We start from the raw sequence: 23,418 nt of genomic DNA on the forward strand, positions 1-23,418 counted from the left end.
ATACTCATTGAATCAACACTCATCACTAAAAAAACTTACCAAGTTTATTTTTGGGGGGATGAAACTGGAGGCAAAATCGTCCAAACACAAAATGGAGGTTGCTTTATCCGTAGATACTGACCAAGACAATTTGACCCCGGGCAAATTGGCCATAATTGTTGTCAAATCAAAATTTTCGTATTTTATTTTTTATTCATTTATTTTTTCTAGAATGTCTACCAATGTTTTATTAACATACAATAGACATACCTAAATCTACAAAAAAAAAAAAATTAAATTGGACAAAAAAAAAAAAAAAGTCCGATGTACCCCTTAGGCCCATTAGCTCTCAGCTCATCTGTCCGTGGCTGCGCCGCTGACAGTATAAACATCGATTCAAAATCTCGAAAAAAATGATGCTCATATTGCCTACAGATCTAAATGTTCTCTCACGAGTGTGTTAGCCGTTTTACTAATTTTTTTCATGATTATTGATAAAGATGTCAGCGTGTTAAGATATCCGTTGTGTACACTGACAGGAGCTTGCTGGGGCTTGCGTGCTAACCTGGAGTACAAGTACCGGTACAGCGGAAGGGTTGCCTCCGGTATTCCAAGCCTTTTGCACCAGTTCGCTGGAGCAGGTTTGCAGGCTGATGTTACCGTCCAGGTGACCGGAGATCACAAGATATTTTTCAAGGTGAGTAACAAATGAGAGGCAGTCCGTAAAGATTGAGCAATTGATGTGATACATTCTACCAAGAAGAAAAATGATGGGATACCTTCTTCCAACTAGGGAAGTAAAAAGACAATCTTGCAGATGGGTAGATCGTGGCAGACATTCTTTCAAATGGCTATGGGAGTATGACTGTTCCAGCTGATGGGAGACATTCTTACAAGGGATTTAACGAGTTGATACTTTCTTTCAGACAGGTAGAGAGGCATTTTTCTATGGGGCAGGAAGTGTGGAACGCTATCATAATATAACTGGTGATGAAACATGTCGAGAAAGTGAGAGGGTTGTGAGAATGTTGTCAGGCATCTTTAGAAAGGTGAGAGGGTTGTCATTGTTGCCAGGCATCTTTAGAAAGGTGAGAAGATTGTCAGAGTGTTGTCAGGCATCTTTAGAAAGGTGAGAGGGTTTTCAGAGTGTTGTCAGGTGAGATATTTTCCTGCAAAAAAATGGCAGAGGATGTGACGCATTTTTCCTAGAGAAGATAACTGGGGAGATAAAAAATTCACTGGGGAGACGTACATCAATGTGTGTACGGGGAGGAAATGTGAGACAATCTTCCACGAAAAGACTGTTTGTGACAATCTTCCAGGTAAAGACTGAAACAATCTTCTAGAAAAAAACTGTTTGAGACAATCTTGCAGGGACAGACTGTTTGAGACAATCTTCCAGAGAAAGACTGTTTGAAATAATCTTCCAGGAGCAGACTGTGTGAGACAATCTTAATGGGAAAGACTGAGACAATCTTCCGGGTGACCAGATAGCGTGACTCCTGGGAGGTATGAACACAGAGCAATAATTTCTTGTCTTTACAGCTGGACAACATCGAAGTCGGAGAATACCACGACGTACTGGAATGTGACGACACTCAAGCTCCTCTCCCCATACATTACCATCCTCTGGTGGAGGGCAAAGAACTCCTGGAGAAACCCTTTGAGTACCATGGTGTTGACAGTCCGGTGGGTGGAGAGAGGGAGAGAGAGAGAGAGAGAGAGAGAGAGAGAGAGAGAGAGAGAGAGAGAGAGAGAGAGAGAGAGAGAGAGAGAGAGAGAGAGAGAGAGAGAGAGAGACACACACACACACACACACACACACACACACACACACACACACACACACACACACACACACACACACACACACACACACACACACACACACACACACACACACACACACACACACACACACACACACACACACACACACACACACACACACACACACACACACACACTGCTCATTAAAAACCAGTGGGGTTTTGAGAAAATGGAAGGAATGGATGGCATGGGCGAAAGGGACTACTTAGTAGGAACAATCCAGTCTGAGGGACATAAGGTGATAATTGCAGTAATGTACAACCCACCACAGAACTGCAGGAGGCCAAGAGAAGAATACGATGAGAGCAACAGAGCAATGATCAACACACTAGCCGAGGTGGCCAGGAGAGCACACATGGGGGGAGCAAAGTTACTAGTTATGGGTGATTTCAATCACAAGGAGATTGACTGGGAAAACCTGGAGCCCCATGGGGGTCCCGAAACATGGAGAGCCAAGATGATGGATGTGGTACTGGAGAACCTCATGCATCAACATGTTAGAGACACTACCAGAGAGAGAGGAGAGGATGAACCAGCAAGGTTGGACCTTGTATTCACCATGAGTAGTTCGGACATCGAGGGTATCATGTATGAAAGGCCCCTGGGAGCTAGTGATCATGTGGTTCTGTGCTTCGACTACATAGTTGAGCTCCAAGTGGAGAGAGTAGCAGGAATAGGCTGGGAAAAACCAAACTACAAAAGGGGGAACTACTCAGGCATGAGGAACTTCCTTCAAGACATTCAGTGGGAGAGGGAACTGACAGGAAAACCAGTACAAGAAATGATGGACTATGTAGCAACAAAATGCAAGGAGGCAGAGGAGAGGTTTGTTCCCAAGGGAAACAGAAATAATGGGAAGAACAGAACGAGTCCTTGGTTCACCCAAAGGTGTAGGGAGGCAAAAACTAGGTGTACTAGAGAATGGAAAAGGTACAGAAGACAGAGAACTCAGGAGAATAGAGAAATCAGCCGAAGAGCCAGAAACGAATATGCACAGATAAGAAGGGAGGCTCAGAGACAATATGAAAATGACATAGCATCAAAAGTAAAGACTGACCCGAAGCTGTTGTACAGCCACATCAGGAGGAAAACAACAGTCAAGGACCAGGTAATCAGACTGAGGAAGGGTGATGGGGAATTCACAAGAAACGACCGAGAGGTATGTCAGGAGCTCAACACAAGATTTAAAGAGGTATTTACAGTGGAAACCAGTAGGACTCCAAGAAATCAGAACAGGGGGGCACACCAGCAAGTGCTGGATGAGGTACATATAACCAAGGAGGAGGTGAAGAAGCTGCTATGCGAACTTGACACCTCAAAGGCGGTGGGACCAGACAACATCTCTCCATGGGTCCTTAAAGAGGGAGCAGAGATATTGTGTGAGCCATTAACAAAGATCTTCAACACATCATTTGAAACTGGGCAACTCCCTGAGGTATGGAAAATGGCAAATGTAGTCCCAATTTTTAAAAAGGGAGACAGACATGAGGCACTAAACTACAGACCTGTATCTCTAACGTGTATAGTATGCAAGGTCATGGAGAAGATCATCAGGAGGAGAGTGGTGGGGCACCTGGAAAGAAACAAGTGTATAATTGACAACCAGCATGGTTTCAGGGAAGGAAAATCCTGTGTCACAAACCTACTAGAGTTTTATGACAAGGTGACAGAAGTAAGACAAGAGAGAGAGGGGTGGATCGACTGCGTATTTTTGGACTGCAAGAAGGCTTTCGACACAGTTCCTCACAAGAGGTTACTGCAAAAGCTAGAGGACCAGGCACACATAACAGGAAAGGCACTGCAATGGATCAGAGAATACCTGACAGGGAGGAAACAACGAGTCATGGTACGCGACGAGGTGTCAGAGTGGGCGCCTGTGACAAGCGGGGTTCCACAGGGGTCAGTCCTAGGACCTGTGCTGTTCTTGGTATACGTAAACGACATAACGGAAGGGATAGACTCAGAAGTGTCCTTGTTTGCAGACGATGTGAAGTTAATGAGAAGAATCGAATCGGACGAGGATCAGGCAGGACTACAAAGAGATCTGGACAGGCTACAAGCCTGGTCCAGCAACTGGCTCCTTGAATTTAACCCTGCCAAATGCAAAGTCATGAAGATTGGGGAAGGGCAAAGAAGACCGCAGACACAATATAGTTTAGATGGCCAAAGACTGCAAACCTCACTAAAGGAAAAAGATCTGGGGGTGAGTATAACACCGAGCATATCTCCTGAGGCGCACATCAATCAGATAACTGCTGCAGCATACGGGCGCCTGGCAAACCTACGGATAGCATTCCGATACCTCAGTAAGGATTCGTTTAAGACTCTGTACACCATCTACGTCAGGCCCATACTGGAGTATGCAGCACCAGTTTGGAATCCACACCTAGTCAAGCACGTCAAGAAATTAGAGAAAGTGCAAAGGTTTGCAACAAGACTAGTCCCAGAGCTACGGGGATTGTCCTATGAAGAAAGGTTGAGGGAAATCGGCCTGACGACACTGGAGGCCAGGAGGGTCAGGGGAGACATGATAACGACATATAAAATACTGCGCGGAATAGACGAGGTGGACAAAGACGGGATGTTCCAGAGATGGGACACAGACACAAGAGGTCACAATTGGAAGTTGAAGACTCAGATGAATCAAAGGGATGTTAGGAAGTATTTCTTCAGTCATAGAGTAGTCAGGCCGTGGAATAGCCTAGAAAGTGATGTGGTGGAGGCAGGAACCATACATAGTTTTAAGACGAGGTATGATAGAGCTCATGGGGCAGGGAGAGAGAGGACCTAGTAGCAATCAGCGAAGAGGCGGGGCCAGGAGCTGTGACTCGACCCCTGCAACCACAAATAGGTGAGTACAAATAGGTGAGTACACACACACACCTAATAATAGACACACAAATTTTAATTGTTTTTATAGTACAACTATGTATATATATATATATATATATATATATATATATATATATATATATATATATACATATATTATATATATATATATATATATATATATATATATATATATATATATATATATATATATATATATATATATATATGTCGTGCAGAATATGTAAAACTGTCAATTAGCAAAACTCATTTAAAATTAAGTCCTTTCTAAAACTTTCTCTTATACGTTTAAAGATATATTTTTCATTAATGTTAATGTAAAAATTTTTAATTTTGCTCCAAAAGAATCTTAGAAAACTTACCTAACCTTATTACAACAAGAACAATTTATTTTAGCCTAACCCAACCAAATATATTTTAGATTTGTTTATAATAATTTAATACTAAACAAACAAAGTGAAATATATTTTTTTCGTTAGGTTCAGAATGATTTTGGCGAAATTATTGCATACACAAATTTTCGCTTGTCCTATATGGCAAGATGAGTGTTGCTATTTAAGCCAAGATGGCAAGTTCTGCCTATTCGGCACGACATATATATATATATATATATATATATATATATATATATATATATATATATATATATATATATATATATATATATATATATATATATATATATATATATATATATATATATATATATATATATATATATATATATATATATATATATATATATATATATATATATATATATGCAATAAGATCACAATAAACAGATGATTTTAAAATACTCACATTGACAATGTGAGTAGTCACGAATGCAAATTCTGAAATCACCTGTTTACTGTGATCTTATTGCATATATATATATATATATATATATATATATATATATATATATATATATATATATATATATATATATATATATATATATATATATATATATATATATATATGAACATTTAGAGAGGGTGTGGTAGGTAAGTTTGTGGTGCCAGGTGTAAATAATAATGGGAGCCCTTTGATTGAACTTTGTATAGAAAGGGGTTTAGTTATAAGAAATACGTATTTTAGGAAAAAGTGGATAAATAAGTATACAAGATATGATGTAGGGCGTAATGGCAGAAGTTTGTTGGACTTTGTACTGGTAGATAAAGGACTTTTGAGTAGACTTCAGGATGTACATGTGTATAGAGGAGCCACAGATATATCAGATTACTTTCTAGTTGTAGCTACAGTGAGAGTAAATGGTAGATGGGTTACAAGGAAAATAGAAGCAGCAAGTAAGAGAGAGGTGAAGGTTTATAAACTAAAAGAAAGGCAGTTAGAGTAAGATGTAAACAACTATTGGAGGATAGATGGGTTAGTGAGAGTATAGGTAATGGGGTCGAAGATATATGGGGTAGGCTTAAGCATGTAGTGTTAGAGTGTTCAGCAGAAGTTTGTGGTTACAGGAAAGTGGGTGCAGGAGGGAAGAAGAGCTATTGGTGGAATGATGATGTAAAGAGAGTAGTAAGGGAGAAAAAGTTAGCACACGAGAGGTTTATACAAAGTAGAAGAGATGCAAGGAGGGAAGAGTATATGAAAAGAAAAAGAGAGGTTAAGAGAGTGGTGAAGCAATGTAAAAAGATAGCAAATGAGAGAGTAGGTGCGATGTTATCAACAACTTTTTTTTGAAAATAAGAAGTTTTGGAGTGAGATTAATAAGTTGAGGAAGCCTAGGGAACGATTGGATTTGATAGTTAAAAATAGGAGAGGAGAGTTATTAAGTGGAGAGTTAAAGGTATCATGAAGATGGGAGGAATATTTTGAGGAATTGTTAAATGTTGATGAAGATAGGGAAGCTGTGATTTCGTGTATAGGGTAAGGAGAAATAACATCTTGTAAAAGGGAGGAAGAGCCAGTTGTGAGTGTGGGGGAGCTCGTAAGGCAGTGGGTAGAATGAAAGGGGGTAAGGCAGCTGGGATTGAGGGGATACAGATAGAAATGTTAAAAGTAGGTGGGGATGTAGTTTTGGAGTGGTTGGTGCTTTTATTTAATAAATGAATGGAAGAGGGTAACTTATATAGGGATTGGCAGAAAGCATGCATAGTTCCTTTGTATAAAGGCAAAGGGGACAAAAGAGTGTAAAAATTATAGGGGAATAAGTATGTTGAGTATACCTGGTAAAGTGTATGGTGAAGTTATTATTGAAAGAATTAAGAGTAAGACGGAGAGTAGGATAGCAGATGAGCAAGGAGGCTTTAGGAAAGGTAGCGGGTTTGTAGATCAAGTGTTTACAGTGAAACATATAGGTGAACAGTATATAGATAAAGGCAAAAAGGATTTTGTGGCATTTATGGATTTGGAAAAGGCGTATGACAGGGTGGATAGGGGGGCTATGTGGCAGATGTTGCAAATGTATGGAATAGGAGGTAGGTTCTGAAAGTAGTAGAGTTTTTACGAGGATAGTGAGGCTCAAGTTGCAGTATGTAGGAGAGAGGGAGATTATTTCCTAAGTAAAAGTAGGCCTTAGACAAGATGTATGATGTCACCATGGTTGTTCAATATATATATAGATGGGGTTGTAAGTGAAGTGAATGTTCGGGTGTTGGCAAGAGGTGTGGGATTAAAGGATAAAGAATCTAACACAAAGTTGGAGTTGTTACACTCTTTGCTGATGACACTGTGCTTTTGGGAGATTCTGAAGAGAAGTTGCAGAGGTTGGTGGATGAGTTTGGTAGGGTGTGTAAAAAAAAGAAAATTAAAAGTGAATATAGGAATGAGTAAGATGATGAGGATAACAAGAAAATTAGGTAACGAAAGACTGGATATCAGATTGGAGGGAGAGAATATGAACGAGGTGAAATGCATTCAGATATTTAGGAGTGGACGTGTCATCAGATGGGTCTATGAAAGATGAGGTGAATCATAGAATTGATGAGGGAAAAAAGGTGAGTGGTGCACTTAGGAATCTGTGGAGACAAAGAACTTCGTGAATGAATGCAAAGAGGGAAATGTATGAGAGTATAGTTATGCCAACACTCTTATATGGGTATGAAGCATGGGTGGTGAATGTTGTAACAAGCAGAATGCTGGAGGCAGTGGAGATATCATGTCTGAGGGCAATGTGTGGTGTGAATATAATGCAGAGAATTGTTAGTTTGGAAATTAAAAGGAGCTGCAGGATTGCCAGAGGGCTGAGGAGGAGTTTTTGACATGGTTCGGACATGTAGAGAGGCTTCAACGAAATAGAATGACTTTGAGAGAGTATAAATCTGTAGTGGAGGGAAGACCGGGTAGGGTCGGCCTAGAAAAGATCGGAGCAAGGGGGTAAAGAAGGTTTAGTTTGAGAGGGGTTTGGACATCCAGCAAGCATGCGTGAGTGTGTTAGAAAGGAGCAAATGGAGCCAAATGGTTTTTAGAACTTGATGTGCTGTTGGAGTGTGAGCAAGTAACATTTATGAAGGGATTCAAGGAAACCAGCAGGCTGGACTTGAGTCCTGGAGAAGGGAAGTGTCGTGTAAAGCACCCTTCTGGCAAGACAGTGATGGAGTGGATGATGGTGAAAGTTTTTCTTTTTTAGGCCACACTGCCTTGGTGGGAGACGGCTGATGTGTTAATAAAAAAATGAGCTATGTTTAACAGGTCCTTGACCATCTCACCCACATAATCATAAAGAGAAGAGTGAGGTGTCGTATGTTGACCACGAGGTGTAATCTCGCCCTTATATACCGTCTGCTGTTCTATTATTTTTACAGTTTCCTGATAAAATCAGAAATTATGAAAGTGCTTGAGCGTTCACTATGTTTTTCACAGCTGTTGGTCTGCATATTGTGATACAACCTGTTTACTTACTGTCATCTTATTGCATATATATATATATATATATATATATATATATATATATATATATATATATATATATATATATATATATATATATATATATATATATATATATATATATATATATATATATATACACACGAAAGCGCTTGGATTTTCCCTATTCTTTCACAGTGGTTGTTTTGCATATTCTGAAATCGCCTGTTTACTGTGATTTTATTGCATATATATATATATATATATATATATATATATATATATATATATATATATATATATATATATATATATATATATATATATATATATATATATATATATACATATATATATATCTTTCTTCTTTCAACACACCGGCTGTATCCCACCAAGGCAGGGTGGCCCAAAAGGAAAAACGAAAGTTTCTCCTTTTACATTTAGTATTATATACAGGAGAAGGGGTTACTAGCCCCTTGCTCCCGGCATTTTAGTCGCCTCTTACAACACGCATGGCTTACGGAGGAAGAATTCTGTTCCACTTCCCCATGGAGATAAGAGGAAATAAACAAGAACAAGAACTAGAAAGAAAATAGCAGAAAACCCAGAGGGGTGTGTATATATATGCTTGTACATGTTTGTGTAGTGTGACCTAAGTGTAAGTAGAAGTAGCAAGACATACCTGAAATCTTGCGTGTTTATGAGACAGACAAAAGACACCAGCAATCCTACCATCATGCAAAACAATTACAGGCTTTCGTTTTACACTCACTTGGCAGGACGGTAGTACCTCCCTGGGCGGTTGCTGTCTACCAACCTACTACCTATATATATATATATATATATATATATATATATATATATATATATATATATATATATATATATATATATATATATATATATATATATATATATGTGTGTGTGTGTGTGTGTGTGTGTGTGTGTGTGTTTGTGTGTGTGTGTGTGTACTCACCTAGTTGAGGTTGCAGGGGTCGAGTCCAAGCTCCTGGCCCTGCCTCTTCACTGGTCGCTGCTAGGTCACTCTCCCTGAACCGTGAGCTTTATCATACCTCTGCTTAAAGCTATGTATGGATCCTGCCTCCACTACATCGCTTCCCAAACTATTCCACTTACTGACTACTCTGTGGCTGAAGAAATATTTCCTAACATCCCTGTGATTCATCTGTGTCTTCAACTTCCAACTGTGCCCCCTTGTTGCTGTGTCCCCTTGTTGCTGTGTCCCCTTGTTGCTGTGTCCCCTTGTTGCTGTGTCCCATCTCTGGAACATCCTGTCTTTCTCCACCTTGTCAATTCCTCTCAGTATTTTATATGTCGTTATCATGTCCCCCCTATCTCTCCTGTCCTCCAGTGTCGTCAGGTCGAGTTCCCTTAACCTCTCCTCGTAGGACATACCCCTTAGCTCTGGGACTAGTCTTGTTGCAAACCTTTGTACTCACCTAGTTGAACTCACCTAGCTGAGGTTGCAGGGATCGAGTCCAAGCTCCTGGCCCCGCCTCTTCACTGATCGCTACTAGGTCACTCTCCCTGAGCCGTGAGATTTATCATACCTCTGCTTAAAGCTATGTATGGATCCTGCGTCCACTACATCGCTTCCCAAACTATTCCACTTACTGACTACTCTGTGGCTGAAGAAATATTTCCTAACATCCCTGTGATTTATCTGTGTCTTCAGCTTCCAACTGTGTCCCCTTGTTACTGTGTCCAATCTCTGGAACATCCTGTCTTTGTCCACCTTGTCGATTCCTCTCAGTATTTTGTATGTCGTTATCATGTCCCCCCTATCTCTCCTGTCCTCCAGTGTCGTCAGGTTGATTTCCCTTAACCTCTCCTCGTAGGACATACCTCTTAGCTCTGGGACTAGTCTTGTTGCAAACCTTTGCACTTTCTCTAGTTTCTTTACGTGCTTGGCTAGGTGTGGGTTCCAAACTGGTGCCGCATACTCCAATATGGGCCTAACGTACACGGTGTACAGGGTCCTGAATGATTCCTTATTAAGATGTCGGAATGCTGTTCTGAGGTTTGCTAGGCGCCCATATGCTGCAGCAGTTATTTGGTTGATGTGCGCTTCAGGAGATGTGCCTGGTGTTATACTCACCCCAAGATCTTTTTCCTTGAGTGAGGTTTGTAGTCTCTGGCCCCCTAGACTGTACTCCGTCTGCGGTCTTCTTTGCCCTTCCCCAATCTTCATGACTTTGCACTTGGTGGGATTGAACTCCAGGAGCCAATTGCTGGACCAGGTCTGCAGCCTGTCCAGATCCCTTTGTAGTTCTGCCTGGTCTTCGATCGAGTGAATTCTTCTCATCAACTTCACGTCATCTGCAAACAGGGACACCTCAGAGTCTATTCCTTCCGTCATGTCGTTCACAAATACCAGAAACAGCACTGGTCCTAGGACTGACCCCTGCGGGATCCCGCTGGTCACAGGTACCCACTCTGACACCTCGCCACGTACCATGACTCGCTGCTGTCTTCCTGACAAGTATTCCCTGATCCATTGTAGTGCCTTCCCTGTTATCCCTGCTTGGTCCTCCAGTTTTTGCACCAATCTCTTGTGTGGAACTGTGTCAAACGCCTTCTTGCAGTCCAAGAAAATGCAATCCACCCACCCCTCTCTCTCTTGTCTTACTGCTGTCACCATGTCATAGAACTCCAGTAGGTTTGTGACACAGGATTTCCCGTCCCTGAAACCATGTTGGCTGCTGTTGATGAGATCGTTCCTTTCTAGGTGTTCCACCACTCTTCTCCTGATAATCTTCTCCATGATTTTGCATACTATACATGTCAGTGACACTGGTCTGTAGTTTAATGCTTCATCTCTGTCTCCTTTTTTAAAGATTGGGACTACATTTGCTGTCTTCCATGCAATCTCCCTGTTTCGATAGATGTATTGAATATTGTTGTTAGGGGTACACATAGCGCCTCTGCTCCCTCTCTCAATACCCATGGGGAGATGTTATCTGGCCCCATTGCCTTTGAGGTATCTAGCTCACTCAGAAGCCTCTTCACTTCTTCCTCGGTTTTGTGCACTGTGTCCAGCACATGGTGGTGTGCCCCACCTCTCCGTCTTTCTGGAGCCCCTTCTGTCTCCTCTGTGAACACTTCTTTGAATCTCTTGTTGAGTTCCTCACATACTTCACGGTCATTTCTTGTTGTCTCTCCTCCTTCCTTCCTTAGCCTGATTACCTGGTCCTTGACTGTTGTTTTCCTCCTGATGTGGCTGTACAACAGTTTCGGGTCAGATTTGGCTTTCGCTGCTATGTCGTTTTCATATTGTCTTTGGGCCTCCCTTCTTATCTGTGCATATTCGTTTCTGGCTCTACGACTGCTCTCCTTATTCTCCTGGGTCCTTTGCCTTCTATATTTCTTCCATTCCCTAGCACACTTGGTTTTTGCGTGTGTGTGTGTGTGTGTGTGTGTGTGTGTGTGTGTGTGTGTGTGTGTGTGTGTGTGTGTGTGTGTGTGTGTGTGTGTGTGTGTGTGTTTGTGTGTGTGTGTGTGTGCGTGTGTGTGTGTGTGTGTGTGTGTGTGTGTGTGTGTGTGTGTGTGTGTGTGTGTGTTTATGTGTGTGTGTGTGTGTGTGTGTGTGTGTGTGTGTGTGTGTGTGTGTGTGTGTGTGTGTGTGTGAAGGGAAATATCATTAATTATGGTGTTGTCTTTCAGGGCACCTTTCGAAGGAATCCTAACATCTTTGCGAAGTCAACTTTTAGTGTGAAGGAAGACAGCTTACATGGAGACTGTTTCAGTTGGTAAGTTACCACTACTACTACTACTACTACAACAACAACCATTACTACTACTATTACTACTATTATTATTACTACTACTATTACTACTATTATTATTATTACTACTACAACTACTACTACTACTACTGTACTAACACTGATGCTGCTACTGTTACTATTACTGTACTACTGCTATCACTCTTGTTGCTGATGCTACTACTACTACTAGTATTACTACTACTAATACTAGCACTACTGTTTCTGGTACTACCACTATTATTACTACCACTAATACTAGCACTACTATTGCTGCAGCTATTACTACCACTATTACTACTTCTAGTACTCGCATTTGTGTTGCTGCTGCTACTACTACTATTAATACCACTACTAATATTACTACTACGACTATGACTACTGATTTTCCCACTGTTACTAGTACTGTTACTACTACTACTATTTCTAATAATAATAATAATAGTAATAATAATAATAATAATAATAATAATAATAATAATAATAATAATAATAATAATAATAATAATTATTATTATTATTATTATTTTGTTTTGAGGAACGAGGGATGAATTTTCAGCAGATAACTACTGGAATACATATTGACATATATGCCTCATGAATTCTTGTATCTACACCACCAGGTACTCTCTTTTCCGTGTGCCTGAGGAAGAGGCGGCTAGGGAGAACAGGGAGAGGGATACAGTGGTAGAGCAAGACGTCCAGCGAGATGAACAAGATTTGGGAAGGTGAGATTCATACAGTAGAACTTCTTCCTCATTAAGATAATCTGCAAGTAGTGATCAATCCTCTGATATTGTTAACATTGACTCAAGCAATTTAGAATGCAATAAAATTCCCTTTGTTGAAATGTTTACCTCGGACTCTTAGGTGAGTGTTGGCATTAATCGAATCCCAGATTCATTGAGTAAACTGAGCTGGTGAGTGTCCTCTTTTCCTGATGTGACAATTAACCAACTTTAATTTTTTTTTTTTTTAAAGTTATACATCATCAAAGGTTCCTTCCAAGACCACTTCTAAAACCACAAAGACGACAGGCACCAAGACGACAGGCACCAAGACGACAGGCACAAAAACAGGCACAAAGACGCCATCGCCTGAAAAGTTAACAGCGCCTGATCGAATCGACAACACCCTCTGGTACCTGTCGAGAACTGTCGATTTCGATTCCTGTGAAGATCTTGTCAAATGGGAGGTAAGGATCTCCTTCAGTACTTCGAGAGGTGAAGCAGATATGAATGCACACTTTTAAGACATCTTTGCTGGAACCTTGTTTAGGGTCCCACGGTCGAAACGTCGTCAGTAAAGGTGTTCTAAGTGTATGCATTCGTGTCTCCTACCCCTTTAGTTTGTCGACATTTACTGTCATCTTATAATAATTATTCGGTATTTCCTTTACAATGCAGTAGGTTGAGTTACTACTGAGTCCGTTCATTTTTATTCCTCATCATCGTTGTAGATTCAGTCAATTACAGATTCTTTTGACTATCTATATCACGGTAGGAGGATCAGCGGTAGTTTTGCTGTAATAGTAGCGGCAGTAACAGCAGGATTATTATTGTATTATTATTATTAATGTTATTGAGTTTAATATTTTCATTTGCAGATCCACGGTAACACGAATACTGACCACAGCATCCGTCGTACCTCCATCGCCACCTACCTTCTCCGTGGTAATCACAGAGACATACGTATCGAGTACGCCCTCATCGAGGGTTCTGTTAGTGCGTTCACAAGCAGTGTTTCTGAAGAACATATCACAACCTTCACCAACCAGGTAATGTGGCTCTCTCTTACCCTGTCTCTCTAGTCGATAATTTTATATAATGCGCCTTATTGCATAATGCGTCAGCATCACCTCACACAACAACTTTGCGTCTTGCAGACGCTGGAGTTGAGAGCAGTACGACGCATCTCTCGAGTGTTTGCCATCGACTACCCGTCGGTGAACCACAACTCCTTCCATTATGAAGTTGATCATCTTCTCACCGACTTACAGGTATTTTTTCACTACTAATATTTTTTTTTTGTCTTCAAGATACAAAAGGGTAATATAAATAAGTAAATCGTGAAGTCACGTGTGCAGCAAATAGTCATATGTGCTACATTTGTACAAAAAAAACAAAGTCAAATGTGCAACACGTGGAAAAAAAAAGTCAAATGTACATATGGAAAGCCATGTATGCGTCAGTAGCTGTATGACCCTAGTGGGCTTAGCGCTTCATTTTCTTTATAATAATAATAGCATGCATCAGTAAAGCTACTTTCGCATCATTAATAAAAATAAGGAGTGCAGCATCACTACAGTCATGTATGTTTCCTCTACCAGGAACCAGGTCATGAGTTACATCCCAGCCTGGAACAGCTGGTCACTGGAGTCCCCATCGACGGTCATGGCATTACTGAAATCAAGGTGAGTGGGAACACTGATGTGTGTCCACTCGGGAAGAGATATACATGAAACCCAGGCATTGTGTACATAACATCCAGATTTGATGTACATGTATGGTGAGGTATGTACGCGATCTATGTAAGGTGTACGTGTCCAGGTGAAATGTACGTGAATCCTAGATGAGGTGCACATGCAACTCTGTTGTGGTGCATGTTACATTCTATCATTTTGGGTAAGTGGGGAGCAGAGAGAGAGAGAGAGAGAGAGAGAGAGAGAGAGAGAGAGAGAGAGAGAGAGAGAGAGAGAGAGAGAGAGAGAGAGAGAGATAGATAGAGAGAGAGAGAGAGAGAGAGAGAGAAGTATAAATTAATCATTCGTCGACTGACTCATGTTTGGACCATGTTTTCATAGCAAATCTTTTTATGAAATCAAGACACCTGAGAAAATCAGGGTCTCTGACTGGCTTGAAGCACAAACTTTTTGTTCACAGTATGTTTGCTGCTCTAAAATAAAGGAAATGTAAACCAGTAAATTAGTTCTGCAACGGATACATTTTTCTGGCCGGGTTTTGATGAGAACAGAGGTGTAGTAACAGCTCTTAACTAATTAAAATGCAAGCAGATAAGAGTAATCCTTATTAATTCAATCATTCCAGAACCTTGTCATCAGTCATCTTGACTTGTTAGCCAAACGAACAACAACATTCCCATACAGCAAAGACCCACTGGTGAAGGATCTGAAACTCTTGGTTGAAGCCGCAGGCTTTCTCAGTCGACCAGAGATCGAGTCCGTGTTTTCCCAGATTGGACAGGGTGAACATCAAGATAGGAAACAGTAAGTAAATCTCTGATGAATCTCTAGTGTAATGGGGGGAAGAGCTCATTAGGAATGAAGTTTAAGCCACCCTCACCTTTCCTTAATCCCCAGGTTCGGTGAGACCCATAATGTTTTAGCAATTCCCCGTGATGATAAAAATAATCTGATCGAATATTATGCAATGACCCTCTGCAAGAAGTTACGTAGAATGAGTCCTGCTTTAGTTCTTTTCACTGTCGGGGCCATTAGTTACGTTTCGTCAATTCTCTTGATTCTAAATTAGCTGATTTTAGAATTAAGAGATACATGGTTGTCGCATTACTGATACTGCTTTAATTAATATCAATCATTAGGTTTTCATCTCAGAATAATTGCTCACTGGTAATGAAATACCAAGAGAACAAGAGAATAAAAACACTGATCATCGAGTAGGTAAATCCCACATGGAAGCAAAAGTTCTCGCTCCACACAGTGAGTGTCCGGGTTCGATTCCCGGCAAAGGGGCGGAAACATTGGGTGTGTTTCTTTACACCGGTTGTCCATATTCAACCATCAGTAATAATGGGTACCTGGGTGTTAGTCGACTGTTATGGGTCGCATCCTAGGAAAAAACTGACCTAATTTGCCCGAAATGCTCTGCATAACAAGCAGCTGGACCTGTATACCTTGTACATGTACTTGTAGTAAATAAATATATTATTATTATTATTATTATTATTATTATTATTATTATTATTATTATTATTATTATTATTAACAACAACTTGTCAGGGAGGTTCTAGTCTCCTGTCATGTAGGCTGGTAGACAACCATCCAGGGAGGCAGTAGACTGGTAAACAACAATATTCGGTTGGTGGACATCAACCATCTAGGGGAAAAAAACATTTTTACGAATTAATGGTTTTCTAAATAAAAATATCTTTACTTTGAGTGTCTTTTTACTACTAGGTATTAATGCTAAACGTTTTGCACTCTGGCAAGACTACTGGCCTTTATTTTCTGATACCTGAACAAAATAGTAAGTAAACTTTACCCTAAATACCGACGGCGAAATACCATGAGATTAGCTTTGCTCTTGTAGCTACAAATAGGCAATAACTAAAAGGTAATTAAACTTAACATTTAGAATTACGTTACAAACTCCTGGAGATTAGAAAGTAAGAGAAAGATGGCCAGATTTCATTTTCTTTTAGAGTGTACGAAAGCCTTCGACACTGCCACGAAAGACTGATAATTCTGATGCGAACTACTTGTAATGAGCCTCTGTCTTTTTAATTGGGTGGAAAACCTACTATCACAATATATGAAGTGAATTTTTTTTACGGGGATAACTAGTGTGCCAGCTGAAAGCTTTTGTGAAATGACCCAAATATCCATTGAGCAGGTCATCGTATGACTAGGATCAGCGTCAGCAAAAATTTATACATTTCTACTTACCCAAAACGAATAATACTCCTGATGCGCAAATTAGTAAATTATTCTTAAGTAACAGGGAAAGTACTACAATAAATATCATTTAATGAAGATGTCTGGCTGTTAGTGAATCCTAGAAAACTGAACAACCTTCCTCTTTCTTGACTTAAACCTGATAACTTCGGATATCCGAAGAGTTTTTCAGGTTTAATTGTTTAGTGCTCCCCTGAATGTAATAAAAACTTAAACGTGGATTAAGGACGAAAGAATAATAATAATTTACTTGGTTTATTCAGTAGCGCATGTGTCTGCTGGTGGAATGGAGTGAAATTAGCGCAAACCATACGAGAGTATGTACCTGGCACCTCAGCCAGGTACCTACACTCACATCTCCCTTGTCAAACTTCATAGGTTCGAACCTAAGAACTTTACACACTTAAAACGACTCTCCAGACCCACATATTCTGCTATTTATTTACAACAAGATAATTATACAAAAACACTTATGCAGATATTCAGATGAACTTACAGACACATAAATGATAAGCAAATTTATATATCTGCAATTTTAATGTTTTATTTATAGGAACATCTTCTACGAGTGTTGATCGCAGCTGGAACTGAACCAGCCATCAGCTACATCTTGGAAAAGATCAGCGACTTAAATTTCAGAAAAGCGCATGATCCAATTGCGCAAAATTTCTTCGACACTATTCATCTAAGCGTCAAGAATCCGCTGCTTGTTCCCAAAATCTTAGTAAGTTTCAGCTGAGGTTTGAAGGTGTTTTGAAGTGATAAATCTGTCTGCTATAACTACAGTTGAAATTGTCGAATGTTGCAAAGCGGATTCAAATTGCAATCTCATTTTGCATGTCTTTTCAAGGATGTTGTAAAAGAACTTTCTTGGGAAGAGGATGACCAGGTGCTCGTAAGTACCGCCCTGCTGAACTTCGCTACGCTAGCCTACGAGCTGTGTCTTTCCTCTGACAAGCGGAAGGTGTTTAGTGACAATACTTGTGACTCGCAGCATACCTGTAACCCAGATATCGTCTTCGACAGCTACCTTCCAGCGTTGACACAAGGTGTACAGGTGAGCTATTTAGCATCTAAACCTCTTTGCTGCTCATTGGCAGTGAATGATAACTTTGTACATAAAAAATGATAAATGCTCATGATCTGGTGAGCTGTCACTCATTTTTCTTGCTCGTCAACGTCTTATTCTGAAAAAAAAATTTTTTGTTCCAATATTTTTAATTATTAGACTAATGAAAGACGTTTTTCTTTTCTTTTTCAAGTTTCTAACATATTTCTTATTTCCAGGATGAGGAATTCCCTGTGTGGATAAGACTCGTGTACCTCCAAGCTCTTATAAATCTACGCACTCCTCAGACAATAGACGTTCTGAAGCCTATCGCCCTTGGAACCAAAAACGAGAACATTATCCTAAGGGTAAATGCTATCGTGGGCCTGAGTGGTGTCTACGTTCCCAGAACTGCTTATAATGTGGTAAGACATACCTCCTTCTTAGATAAAATGAATACTGAATTGTTTCATACTGTTTATTATAATTAATCATCTAGAAGCATATGATGCAAGCCTCTTTCTCACCTGATAAAATAAATTGCATAATATTGTTCTAAAACATTAAATGAATTTTCATTTCGTTAATATTTGATGGAGGATATAATTAAGATGTCTCACTCAGGCATTCGACATCCTGATGCCAGTATTTGAGAATATTGGAGAAAACACTGAAGTTCGCATAGCTGCCTTCATAGCCTTGTCATACATGGAACCCAGCATTGGTTGGTGGACACGAGTAGCGGTCTCTACCTGGCACGAACCATCCTCCCAAGTGGCCAATTACGTCTCTGCTACCATTACCGCTCGTGCTCATGGTACCTCTCCCGTGTAAGTGCCCAGAGCTATGGATTACAGTCCTATTATTAAAAACAAAGCCCAGTTATGCACTAAATGAATATAATCAAATGCAGTTTACGAAGAGGTTCAATGGTTTCACTAAAAGTTCCAAGAACTATTAATAGTCGCCTCCTAGTCGTGTCATGACCTAAATCTCGCATCAGTAAATAGTAATATCAGTCAGTCTCTGATTCGTGGCTTAGCTTTTTAATCTATCCTTAACAGTTTCTGATTATCTTTTAATATACCAATGAAGATCAAAATTATTATGAATCATTGTTATTGTTGTCATTTACTATGAACCGAGGATGAAGTAACAGATGGCTATGTTTGTTACCACAAATTTTCAGGCGTCTATAAAGATGTGAGTTACAGCACTAAATTTGAATAGTGAGTATATATGAAAGAAAACCATTTCAATGTCTGAGTTAATATAAAAACTTATAATTTTATTGAAGTCTCAAAGATTAAATTGTCGGTGTTCGAGTGGCTCTTGATTTTGGCCTCCAGATGTAACTATTTCTGTGGATGCAAATGGTTTATTACCCCTTCCCAGTGAAAAGACTGCATAACATTAAAAGCAATTAGAGTTTTTTTTACTGTGCCCTGAAAAAATATCGGTACATACGGATTATACAATATCTAAGTGCTGCTGATGTTTATTTTTCAGGGTCTCAGATTCTACATTTGTTTCTTAGTTTCAAAAAATTTTCATTTATAGTATTCCACATGTTTACCAATGTTGCATTTATGGTACTTTGTATGTCCACAAGCAATGCATTTATAGTTCTTCTAAAGGCCCAGAAATGACTCAATAAATCGTAATGACACGATTGCAAACAAACCATACCACGGGTGGGGTTTGAACCCGCGGTCAGAGAGTCTCAAATCTCCAGACCGTCGCGTAAGCCACTGGGCCAGCTAGCTTCAATAAGATTCATCCAACTAGGTATATTTCTACACCATAGGAAGGTTAGCATAGGCACCACTGTGTCCACAAATGCAAGTTTTTTACAAATGAATCTCCCGGTAGCATGGCTGTGACGAACTCTAGCTCAGGTCCCGTCAAAGCCGTCAACATGACGGCCCAGAAATGTTACAGCTTTGGTACTTCTCATGTCCAGAAACGTTGTAGTTATGATGCTTCACTGGCTCAGAAATGTTACATTTATGGTACTTCCGACGTCCAGGAAGATTGTATTCATTACGCTTCAAAGGTCCAACAACAACAACAACAACAACAATAGATACTGTCATTTCTCAGTGTCTGAATCATTGTACTTTACCCTCAGGTCCAAGAATGCTGCTCGTGTGGTTCACCTGATCAAACCTCCAGTCACTCTCTCCCTCAGTCACTCTGCTAGTATTTTCTTCCAAGACATTCTCAGCAATTGTGAGGTAAGAAAAAAAAATTTTCAAAAATATTCAGATTTCATGAATAGAAAGATACGATAAGTCATTAACAGTAATAAGTGAATGCAAATATATTCAAATCTCATAAATAGAAAGATATGAAAATCCATTTACAGTCATGGTGAATAATTATTTAAATATAAATTATATAAATATTTATAGTCAGTGTTTGTTCTACTTGTGATACTAGAATGCTTAAAGAAAGATTTTTATAATGGATACAACGTTGAATATACACACACACACACACACACACACACACACACACACATATGTATATATATATATATATATATATATATATATATATATATATATATATATATATATATATATATATATATATATATATATATATATATATATATATATATATATATATATATATATGAGGTAGTAGGTTGGTAGACAGCAACCACCCAGGGAAGTACTACCGTCTATTGTCCATGGGGAAGAGGAAAAGAATCTTTCGTCCGTTAGCCATGCGTGTCGTATGAGGCGGCGACTAAAATGCCGGGAGCAATGGGCTAGTAACCCCTTCTCCTGTAGACATTTACTAAAAAAGAGAAGAAGAAAAACTTTATAAAACTGGGATGCTTGAATGTGCGTGGATGTAGTGCACATGACAAGAAACAGATGATTGCTGATGTTATGAATGAAAAGAAGTTGGATGTCCTGGCCCTAAGCGAAACAAAGCTGAAGGGGGTAGGGGAGTTTCGGTGGGCGGAAATAAATGGGATTAAATCTGGGGTATCTGAGAGAGTTAGAGCAAAGGAAGGGGTAGCAGTAATGTTGAATGATCAGTTATGGAAGGAGAAAAGAGAATATGAATGTGGAAATGCAAGAATTATGTGGATTAAAGTAAAGGTTGGATGCGAGAAGTGGGTCATAATAAGCGTGTATGCACCTGGAGAAGACAGGAATGCAGAGGAGAGAGAGAGATTTTGGGAGATGTTAAGTGAATGTATAGGAGCCTTTGAACCAAGTGAGAGAGTAATTGTGGTAGGGGACCTGAATGCTAAAGTAGGAGAAACTTTTAGAGAGGGTGTGGTAGGTAAGTTTGGGGTGCCAGGTGTAAATGATAATGGGAGCCCTTTGATTGAACTTTGTATAGAAAGGGGTTTAGTTATAGGTAATACATATTTTAAGAAAAAGAGGATAAATAAATATACAAGATATGATGTAGGGCGAAATGACAGTAGTTTGTTGGATTATGTATTGGTAGATAAAAGACTGTTGAGTAGACTTCAGGATGTACATGTTTATAGAGGGGCCACAGATATATCAGATCACTTTCTAGTTGTAGCTACACTGAGAGTAAAAGGTAGATGGGATACAAGGAGAATAGAAGCATCAGGGAAGAGAGCGGTGAAGGTTTATAAACTAAAAGAGGAGGCAGTTAGGGAAAGATATAAACAGCTATTGGAGGATAGATGAGCTAATGAGAGCATAGGCAATGGGGTCGAAGAGGTATGGGGTAGGTTTAAAAATGTAGTGTTAGAGTGTTCAGCAGAAGTTTGTGGTTACAGGAAAGTGGGTGCGGGAGGGAAGAGGAGCGATTGGTGGAATGATGATGTAAAGAGAGTAGTATGGGAGAAAAAGTTAGCATTTGAGAAGTTTTTACAAAGTAGAAGTGATGCAAGGAGGGAAGAGTATATGGAGAAAAAGAGAGAGGTTAAGAGAGTGGTGAAGCAATGTAAAAAGAGAGCAAATGAGAGAGTGGGTGAGATGTTATCAACAAATTTTGTTGAAAATAAGAAAAAGTTTTGGAGTGAGATTAACAAGTTAAGGAAGCCTGGAGAACAAATGGATTTGTCAGTTAAAAATAGGAGAGGAGAGTTATTAAATGGAGAGTTAGAGGTATTGGGAAGATGGAGGGAATATTTTGAGGAATTGTTAAATGTTGATGAAGATAGGGAAGCTGTGATTTCGTGTATAGGGCAAGGAGGAATAACATCTTGTAGGAGTGAGGAAGAGCCAGTTGTGAGTGGGGGGGAAGTTCGTGAGGCAGTAGGTAAAATGAAAGGGGGTAAGGCAGCCGGGATTGATGGGATAAAGATAGAAATGTTAAAAGCAGGTGGGGATATAGTTTTAGAGTGGTTGGTGCAATTATTTAATAAATGTATGGAAGAGGGTAAGGTACCTAGGGATTGGCAGAGAGCATGCATAGTTCCTTTGTATAAAGGCAAAGGGGATAAAAGAGAGTGCAAAAATTATAGGGGGATAAGTCTGCTGAGTATACCTGGTAAAGTGTATGGTAGAGTTATTATTGAAAGAATTAAGATTAAGACGGAGAATAGGATAGCAGATGAACAAGGAGGCTTTAGGAAAGGTAGGGGGTGTGAAGACCAGGTGTTTACAGTGAAACATATAAGTGAACAGTATTTAGATAATGCGAAAGAGGTCTTTGTGGCATTTATGGATTTGGAAAAGGCGTATGACAGGGTGGATAGGGGGGCAATGTGGCAGATGTTGCAGGTGTATGGTGTAGGAGGTAGGTTACTGAAAGCAGTGAAGAGTTTTTACAAGGATAGTGAGGCTCAAGTTAGAGTACATAGGAAAGAGGGAAATTATTTCCCAGTAAAAGTAGGCCTTAGACAAGGATGTGTGTTGTCACCGTGGTTGTTTAATATATTTATAGATGGGGTTGTAAGAGAAGTAAATGCGAGGGTCTTGACAAGAGGCGTGGAGTTAAAAGATAAAGAATCACACATAAAGTGGAAGTTGTCACAGTTGCTCTTTGCTGATGACACTGTGCTCTTAGGAGATTCTGAAGAGAAGTTGCAGAGATTGGTGGATGAATTTGGTAGGGTGTGCAAAAGAAGAAAATTAAAAGTGAATACAGGAAAGACTAAGGTTATGAGGATAACAAAAATATTAGGCAATGAAAGATTGGATATCAGATTGGAGGGAGAGAGTATGGAGGAAGTGAATGTATTCAGATATTTGGGAGTGGACGTGTCAGTGGATGGGTCTATGAAGGATGAGGTGAATCATAGAATTGATGAGGGGAAAAGGGTGAGTGGTGCACTTAGGAGTCTGTGGAGACAAAGAACTTTGTCCTTGGAGGCAAAGAGGGGAATGTATGAGAGTATTGTTTTACCAACACTCTTATATGGGTGTGAAGCATGGGTGATGAATGTTGCAGCGAGGAGAAGGCTGGAGGCAGTGGAGATGTCATGTCTGAGGGCAATGTGTGGT

At 39.7% G+C, this 23,418-nt stretch overlaps 1 protein-coding gene across 1 annotated transcript in view; it reads left to right on the top strand.

Annotated features, from left to right (window-relative positions):
* Positions 1–303: 303 nt before the first annotated feature.
* LOC128689697 (hemolymph clottable protein-like) overlaps positions 304–23,418 on the top strand; it is a 53,884-nt gene continuing 30,769 nt past the window's right edge. Inside the window, exons 1-15 of the mRNA XM_070087695.1 lie at positions 304–361; positions 519–676; positions 906–1,108; positions 12,887–12,991; positions 13,245–13,458; positions 13,870–14,040; positions 14,149–14,262; positions 14,593–14,676; positions 15,311–15,489; positions 15,825–15,852; positions 17,471–17,641; positions 17,768–17,974; positions 18,205–18,390; positions 18,590–18,795; positions 20,097–20,202. Of these exons, the coding sequence (XP_069943796.1) occupies positions 304–361; positions 519–676; positions 906–1,108; positions 12,887–12,991; positions 13,245–13,458; positions 13,870–14,040; positions 14,149–14,262; positions 14,593–14,676; positions 15,311–15,489; positions 15,825–15,852; positions 17,471–17,641; positions 17,768–17,974; positions 18,205–18,390; positions 18,590–18,795; positions 20,097–20,202 (2,190 nt within the window). The remainder of the gene's footprint in view (positions 362–518; positions 677–905; positions 1,109–12,886; positions 12,992–13,244; positions 13,459–13,869; positions 14,041–14,148; positions 14,263–14,592; positions 14,677–15,310; positions 15,490–15,824; positions 15,853–17,470; positions 17,642–17,767; positions 17,975–18,204; positions 18,391–18,589; positions 18,796–20,096; positions 20,203–23,418) is intronic.

This window comes from Cherax quadricarinatus, chromosome 22 (genome assembly GCF_038502225.1).
Source record: "Cherax quadricarinatus isolate ZL_2023a chromosome 22, ASM3850222v1, whole genome shotgun sequence".
NCBI lineage: Eukaryota > Metazoa > Arthropoda > Malacostraca > Decapoda > Parastacidae > Cherax > Cherax quadricarinatus.